The sequence below is a fragment of the Egretta garzetta genome, unplaced genomic scaffold (genome assembly GCF_000687185.1).
Source record: "Egretta garzetta isolate BGI_Z169 unplaced genomic scaffold, ASM68718v1 scaffold32, whole genome shotgun sequence".
Classification (NCBI taxonomy): Eukaryota; Metazoa; Chordata; class Aves; order Pelecaniformes; family Ardeidae; genus Egretta; species Egretta garzetta.
Window position 1 is genome coordinate 1,373,316 of NW_009259035.1, and position 8,743 is coordinate 1,382,058.

General features: G+C 39.2%; 1 protein-coding gene across 1 annotated transcript in view; it reads left to right on the forward strand.

Moving 5' to 3' along the window:
- The window catches only part of TNKS (tankyrase), a gene marked incomplete at its 5' end in the record, with an annotated part of 142,870 nt that overhangs the window by 105,064 nt on the left and 29,063 nt on the right, over nucleotides 1-8,743 (forward strand). The window contains 2 exons of the mRNA XM_035890405.1: nucleotides 2,362-2,453; nucleotides 2,544-2,622. Coding sequence (XP_035746298.1) covers nucleotides 2,362-2,453; nucleotides 2,544-2,622 — 171 coding nt within the window. The remainder of the gene's footprint in view (nucleotides 1-2,361; nucleotides 2,454-2,543; nucleotides 2,623-8,743) is intronic.

An 8,743-nucleotide genomic window follows, 5' to 3' on the forward strand; every position in this document is an offset into this window, starting at 1 on the left:
CTGGAGAAGAGGAGGCTGAGGGGAGACCTAATCACCCTCTACAACTGCCTGAAAGGAGGGTGTAGAGAGGTGGGGGTTGGCCTCTTCTCCCTGGTAATGGGCGATAGGACGAGGGGAAATGGTCTGAAGTTGCGCCAGAGCAGGTTTAGGTTGGATGTTAGGAAAAATTTCTTCACAGAAAGGGTTGTCAGGCTCTGGAATGGGCTGCCCAGGGAGGTGGTTGAGTCCCCATCCCTGGAGGTATTTAAAAGAAGGATAGATGAGGGGCTTAGGGCCATGGTTTAGTGGTGGGATGGCAGTGTTAGGTTAACGGTTGGACTCAATGATCTTAAAGGTCTTTTCCAACCTAAATGATTCTATGATTCTATCCCAGATGCAGTGAAGATGTTGAAATTGAGAGGGACTGATGGTATTATTAAAACCATTACAGTTATGATACTTTATTCCAGTGGAACGTTTTCAACATAGTGGTGGGTCTCAGCCACAGGCATACAACTGCATATTTAGTGTTACAAACATTGTGATTGTGATCAGAACATTGTGTTGAGTACTGAGCATCCATATGCTCTGTTCTATCCGTGGAGGACTTAGCATCCTAGCCTGAACTTCGAAGCAAGACAGAGAAGAGATATTTAGAGGCTGAACATGAAGACAGTAGGAAATTTGGGATATTATCCTTTTCTTCCTATCAGCTGCTGATATATGGCATCTCTTTAGCTGTGTAATGATCACTTCGTAGTCTTATGGTGTTCTTTGCTCTTCTCTGCCTTCTCATTCTGCAAGAGGCAAAATAGGGTATTTTAGTTCTATTGGTGTCTTTGGCTCACTGTTCAGTAAGTGTTTGACTGTGATTTCTCAATTTTTGCCTCCCATGCTTGAGATTTCCAAGTGGTCTCCCATCTAAGTGGCAGGACTCAGCTTCCAGGGCCGGATGAGTTTGTGTACGATCTAACTGAGCTGTTCTTGTCCTAAGCGTGGTATCTTTCACCATGGGACACTGGGATCTGTGCCCTATTACCCCACAAAGGCCAAAGCAAGCACTGGTTTATGTTTCAGTGTTGCTCTGAGGTTTGGCAGTATTTCAGCATTTGTGTTGGTTTTAAAGTGCTGGTTTATCATATTGGTAGGAAATACAGGTAGGTTATTATCTGCAAAGCCTCAAAAATACTGCCACTCTTCAGAGAAAAGGTGATCTTAATGTTTATTTACAAAGCTTGCCTTTGCAAGACTTGGACGTGCTCTGTTGACCAACAGCACTGTGGAAGCTTGAGTGGCAGTTACTTTATAGCAAAGGCTGAAACTGGGCAAAAGATGGTTGTCAGTACTATTGCTACTTATTAGTATTCTGTTTGGAGCCTGTCTGCTTGTAGAGGCTATTGGAAGGTTTGAGAACTCTGTTCCAGGAGACTCTGCTTTTTACAGGTTACTGGCTTAAAACATGGATAAACATATAAACAAAAATATTCAAAATTAGCTCCTATTTCTCATAGTCTGCTATCTTGAGACATCCAAACTTGAGACAAGCATTTCTGGGCTGATTTTAAAGCATGGTGTTCAGCTTATCTGGAACCATGCTTGTAATTTCAGGCCTCAGGAATTCATTGGTAGGGCCTCTGTTGAAAATGACAGGACAGATTGAGTCTGGTCTCAGCAGAGGATTGAAGAAAAAAAGGGAGGAACAAAGCACTCACTTCTGGGTGCTGCAAGCACAGACAAACGCAACAGGGAGACCCCAGCCACATTCAGGAGAATAGTTACACCTAGCAAAGGGCTGTGTGGTGTTCCCACATGGGCAGGCTTGAGCACTGAAAAGCACAGTGTAAAAGATGTCTCTTTCTCATAGCATGGAAAAGAAGGTACTGTAAGAAAACTTTATTACCCCTTTGTTTACTACATCATTTGTAACTGGGTGCATAACAGGATTGCCATTAGGTTAACAAGTTCAGTATGCACTGAAATAAAAGAAGAAACAAAGCAACATTCAAAAAGTCACATTAATCTGACAACAGCAGCAGAATCTCAATGGACCCCTTTGGAGTCCCTTTGTCTTTACCTCCTTTGTGCATTGTGTGCTGGTTTTGTCCTGATATCTTGTTAATGTAGTTGGGAACATACCACTTTTTTCGTAAGTGACAAATAGCTTTAAAATGAAAATTGTTTTTCTGAGCAGAAAAATTTAGCATTGATCACTAGCTTGTATTTTGTTCAGTATGTCATAAGTTTTAGCAGAAATGTGATGGATTCTGTTTGTAAATTTGGTAGTCTGATGTTCAGCAGAATAATTAAGAGATGAAGTCATGGATCTGAAAGCTCTTTGTCATCTGTGTAGTTGAAATATAATTTATATTTACTTTTTTGCAGCACTGTGCTGTGGCTGCTGTGCATCCCAAGCGGAAGCAAGTTACAGAACTATTGCTTAGGAAAGGAGCAAATGTCAACGAGAAAAACAAGGAGTAGGTTTCTGAAATTTTTTAATTTTACAAAGGATTCTGTCATACTAGGAATGTAAAACTAATATCTTCCTTTTTTTTTTTTTTTTTTTTTTTCATGACACCTTTGCATGTTGCAGCTGAAAAAGCTCATAATGATGTCATGGAAGTTCTGCATAAACATGGAGCAAAGGTAAATATACTTAAATATGCTTTAAGGCAAAAGGCAAGAAGAAGGGTTATACTGGTTAAATACAGTGTTAGTTTTTATGACAGTTGTTGCTTTTTTCTTCTGTATGCCTTGTGCTTCTCATGTTGACCTTGCAGTGTATTAATCCTAAATCAGTACAGGATGTTCAGGAATCCCATTTGAGAATTAGGTCTTCTCTCCAAGTAATTGAATACAGGCTTTAGGAGTCTAGCTTACCTGTTTTTAATGAATCTTGCTACTCATTTCTAATAAACGTGGTCATCTAGGTGCCTCTAGCTGCTTTATCTTGTTGAAAATATCCAATGTCTGAGTTTGCTGACACTGAGTTTAGTAGTCTAATTCTGGACATCCCTTAGCCTTTGTTTGCTTCTTATTCTCTTGGTCAGATTGTTTTGCTATGCCTTTTAGCCACTGATAGGTGCTCACCAAAGTAATTTGTGAGCCTATGGTGAAACTTGCTTAGAAACACATGGTTCAGCAAGTTATTAGTTAAAGGCGGAAGGAAGCATAACTTTCTTTAAGATGTCTTTTAAGAATCTTTCAGAAGTATTTCAGAATGATCTTTGAGTTTTAGCAGCAGACTTGACATTCATGGTAGTGATATACTTAGCTACTTAATTTTCTCAGAAACTCTTCTTGATGGGTACTTTCTTTGCATTGGTTAAAATATAAATGATCTCCTTATTTTTGCTTTTAAGGGGGCTCACATTACTCTCTCTGAATCTTCATCTTCATTTGGGTAGCTAGAAATGAAGAAGTATACCTGTAATAACGATCTAGTGTGTCACTTTTGACATGCTAGGAGGTGCGAGCAATGTAATTGTATGCATAGTTAATACTAAGGCTTTTTATTTTGAAACAATGAATTGTAATTTATAAAGCCTGTACGAGAACTCATTGCCAGATTTCAGTAGCTGATTCACTTCCATAGTACTTTAATGGCATCATAAAATAGCTTAGAACAATACCATGACAGATTTTATCGCATTTGAGAATCCTGATGCAGTGGTGATACACCAAGATTTTCCCTGGGGGAGGAAGCAGGGCCAGAGGTCTCAATTATAGTCATTAAAACCGTTAATTATTTTCCCACATCCACTTTTAGTAGCATACCTATGGACTGAAAGTGAAAAAAAAAATAATGGAAATAGACACCTCATGGCTTTATGGATCTGATTTTGCACACGAATTCAGTACTGATGGTACTTAGGTAGTCACTGAACTGGACATGCTGGAATTTCAAATGTATTCATACCCAAGTACTACCTGCTTTGAAATACAAGGACTTTCTGTGTGCTGAGGGTTTCTGGAAAGCCTGCTACTGTACAGTAGGTGTTTAAATTAGTGCTCCCTTGAAAACCTAGCTCTGTGTAGCCAGGTTAGGAGCAAGCTCAAAGATGTCATCCTTACTGGAATGGCCCATTGTATTGTTTGTGTCAGTAGCACATTCTGATGATAGCTTGTAATTCTTTTATGTCCCGAAGCAGGGGTTCCTAAATCATGATCCATGAGTTCACTTGTGCACTGAGTGGTGGTGGTGAGTGGCCCACAATTATCTACAGAACCATGCTGAATGGTGTGTTCTGTTTTTTCAGTTGATGGCAAATAGAGGTGCATGGTGGTCATTAAAACTCATTCTTTGTTCATATCCCGGTATATGCTTGCTATGTTGTTCTGAGGATAGCCCTTCACAATTATGATCTAGCAAAGCACTTAAGTGCAGGGCAGGAGACCACTCACAGTTAAAATTAAGCATGTATTTCCATACTGCAATGGATCAGGTCCCTCTTTGTCAGTGTCCAAATTTCCTTAGCTGTAAAACTGTACATAATGCAGTCAGGGTTTTTCATCAGAGGTAGGTCATTAAGACTTACAAAGCAATTTGAAGTTCCCAGATGGGATATGCTCTGGAGTATTAATTAGTTAAATAGGCATATTTAATTGCTCTAAAATGTTTGTCTTGCTTGTGTATTATCATTTGACCCCTTGACCATGCTTTAGCTGCAGGCATTCAGTTCATCAGACACTCTTAACATTGGTATTTCTTTGTTTGTGATTGCTGGGACATGGCAGCTTTAATCCCTGAAGCATGATATAGGGTTTTGATTTTTTTCAATTTGTTGTGTTTCTGGAAGCTTTTTCTTTCTGTTTACTCTTTTTGTGCCTTGAATTTTAGTTATTTCATAAGACATAGTCAGATGTACTAGGCTCTTTGATCCTGTCTAGTTGTATTTTTTACCAGAGAGGGTTCTTATGAGCTGGTGAAACTAGTCCCCCTGCAATAGCAGCCTCACAGTGAATATCCATTTGTTTGAACAGGACTCTCGTGCAGTTTAAATACCTCTTTTCCATTTTGATGCTTCTTTTGCTAAGGGATTTGTAGTGAACAAACTGATTCTTCTCAGCCTTTGCTGTGGTAGGCTAAAAGCCTCAAATGGTTCGTCTTCCCACATAGGGGAACATTGCCATTGCCTAATCATCCTTATAACCCTTCTCCTTACTAGCACCAGAGGAAATCTTGGAGCTCAGGCAAAAAGAATGGAATTCATTCCCACGCTGCCTTACATGATGGCACTTCCATATCTCTAATGTAAATGCTGGACTAAGGCATACTGGGATCACGTTTGACTTTTTAACAGACATGACACGATAGTACTTGGATCCTTCCTGTAGTCTTGTGTGAATCTCGTTGGTTTTGTGGGTTTTTTGTGCTATTTTTTCATATTTATGCCCTTCAGCATTCTCCTGTGCCAAGATCATTAATGAAAATATTAAACAAAAATTATCTCACAACCAATCACTGAGCAGCTCTCCCCCTTTCAATAAGTTCAATTCCCATGCGATCCCATATCAAATGCTTACTGAAGTGCGGATGGATGAGACCCACCATATTTTCTTTACTTTGCAAACATTTCTTCCATCAAAGGAAAGGTACTGTATAAGTCAGCTTTAATCTACCTTCTGGAAACCACTGCTGATTATAGAGTAACAATTTGGAAAAGATGAGTAACTGGAGCTTCAAAAAAAGTGGAACTTTCTTCTTCTAAAATGCAGTCAGACAGCTGATCCACAAAAAAACATCCAGTAATGGCTTCAGGAGACAAAGTCATGTGAAGTTTTGTAGATTGAAAATAATTTGTGGCTGTTTTAGCAATAGAGAAGAAACTGCTGTTTTCATGAGGAGCAGCTGTGATCTGTGTCAGACAGCAAAAGCGAGATAACATGAAGTATGTATGTTTGGGAAATGGGCTGAAGCATGATAAAGACTGCTTTAGGGAATTTGCCTGGGATGAATGAGAGGTGGTTCATGGTCTTGGAACTGGATTTAATTACCCTTAATTTTATCACTCTGTAAATTTGCTGTTTGAAATATGTGAGACTACAATGAAAAATGAAGGACTGCTTGAATAACATGTGCTTGATCTAGACTTACTTTACAGAAATATTTATAAGAACACTGGTATTGCCAACCTATACCCACAAATTGCTTGTTTTGGTGTGTCTTGCTGGCCCTTACTGAGAACACAGACTAGATTTGTAATTTGAACTGTGAAGAAGTCCTTGCTGCACATCACTTGCATATCAGTATGGTACACTTAAGCAATGCCCATTCCATGGTCAGTGAGGATATTTTCACTAGCTTGTTACTTGAGTTTGCAGAAGTTGACTGTCAACTGTACATCTAAAGCACAGGAGAGACACCATGGGGTTTCTTAGAATTTTCTTCAAGAATGTTGGTCATATATGTCTGTGGTTTTAAATGACAAACACAGTTTTTACTTGTTTGTCCGAACTGCAGTGTGAAACAGCATTTCACACCACTGCTTATTTGATCTTGAATAGCCTGAAAGTACCTTATGAAAAATAAAAGCAGAGGATCTTTAAAGGATCCTCAAACATAAACTATTTTTTATTAGACCCATGAGCAAATCTTGAAGTGCCAGCATTGTGTCTTTGAAGATGGTCGAAATCCTTTGTTTACAAAGAAAATCATTTGAAGGTGGTGAACTAATGAAAAAGTGGCTTTTCATCCTGTTTTGTTGTATTGCTAGATAGTTGGATACCTCTTACAACTAGCTCCTTGTCTGAATTTACAGATACATGGGAAATTTAATATGTTCAGAAAGACGTTTGGTTTTCTAGCAGTGCAGAAGAAAAGGATTAACGTCTTTTCTGAACTGGAATGATTGTTGGAAAGACAGACCGGCAAGCATGCAAGCTCACTGGTATCTTGGGCAAGTGTGGAGATGTTATGAATGCTATTTGTTTAATTGTGTTCTGTTTCTAAAGGATAATGCTGAAACTATTCTTCTGCGAGAAAAAATGAGCCTTTCTAAGGTCATGTTAGACAGAGAGCCCCTCTATTCATGATCATAGCAGAAATGGCTTCATTCTGCTCTGCTAGAAGGCTTTATGGATCTTTGCATAATATAGTTAGTTCTATGCGTTGGAGTAGCGTGTTGCCAGCCTTCCCTGGTCATGGATTTGACAACAATCACTATCTATCTAGACCCACACAACAGGCTTAAATGGTTTTGAATAAATTTGTTCTGTAATACATTTGCTTCCAAAATTTCAGGTAGAGGTATGAGTTTCTCAGGAAAGAATAAGCACCAAAAAATTAAATTTCCTTTCAGAAATGCAGCAGGTTCATTAGGACTATGATGGTTAACAACGTGAAGAGCTGTGTGATCTGTTGCGATTGCGTGGTTCAACTTTTCTCACTGCTTAGGCATCCAAATGTAGTGACATTAAGCTTTTCTGCAAAGGGACAACTGCGGAACATATGGCTGGATCATTTAGGAGCTTTCAGAGTGAAACTAGACCTTTTTTCTTTTTTGGTTTGGGTTTTTTTTTTTTTTTTTCTTCTGACAGAGCTTGAAACTGCCACCAGCCTCTCTTTGCTCCTATCTGAGTTTATTGTTAGTGATCCACAAAGACACAAGACATACTGCCAGTTGTCTTCAGAATAAAAGCAGCAGTTCGAGAGCAGTTAGAACACTTGCATTGTGCAGGGAAGGATGCCCTGATACTGGAACAGCTGGCAGAGCACAAGTTTCATGTGTGATTTTTAGAACGCACATCTTTTAGAAAGATCTCGCAGAGAAAATTGCAGTGCATGGAAGCTGTTGCATTTTGTGCTGCTGTAGTGTCAAGGGGTAGTAGGATATTTAGGGCATTTGATACAACAGAAAGTTGATATACTTATGATGCCTTGCAAAAAAAGTTTCCTGAACAGGTCCCAGCTGTTGAGTTGGCACAAGTGCCTGGCAGCCAGGGGAATACTGCTGTAGCTGTATGCTGCTCTAAGACAGCAACAGTGCAAGAAGCAAAAATCTCTTCAGTGGCGATGATACATGGCCATTTAGTGTATCTAAATGGTCTCTACTGCATATATCTAGGATGGGGAAGAAGAAATTAAAGGGATAAAGAACAGAAGGAATTCTGCAGTGGGAAATGCTGTATGGGATGGTATCTTCCCATGAAAAGCCTCACTTAAAAATGCTTTCCATTTGATAACGGCATTCTGCTTTCATGTTGCAGTTTGAGCAGTGGAGTGACTGTTTTCATGCTAAAAGGGGAAAAAATCAGATCCAGAGCCAGCGTGCTGCGGAATAAAAGCTGTCAAATCTGTCATTTTTAACTCCTTGCAGAAAACTTGCCTGTAAAGTAATTCAGAGCTGCAGCCTTCTAATTTCAGGCTGCTTATAATGGGGATCAGTTGAATATTTCTGGGTTTTTTTACTAGTGCAGCTGAACAATCTGTCTTGTCAGCACACAAATAAGGCAGTACACCTTGGATATTTTACATTTTGTTAAATAGAGTTTAAACTTTAGCTTTGAGTTTGAAAGGGCATATGTTTTTAAATGTAGTATTCAGTAAGCATGTCTTATCAGGTTTGATTTTTATGAGAGTTTAATCTCAGTTTGTATTTCAATCTGTAATGCTCAAATTGATTTTTCATTTGGAAATAAGTCCTGTTGCCTTCAGCCTTAGTGCAGTACATTCTTGGGTTGGTTTTAGAGAAGTGACGCGTGATTGGCGAGAGCAGATATGCCTCAAAGTGAACATATTCCCAAGAAATTGCCCTGCAAAGCTGAA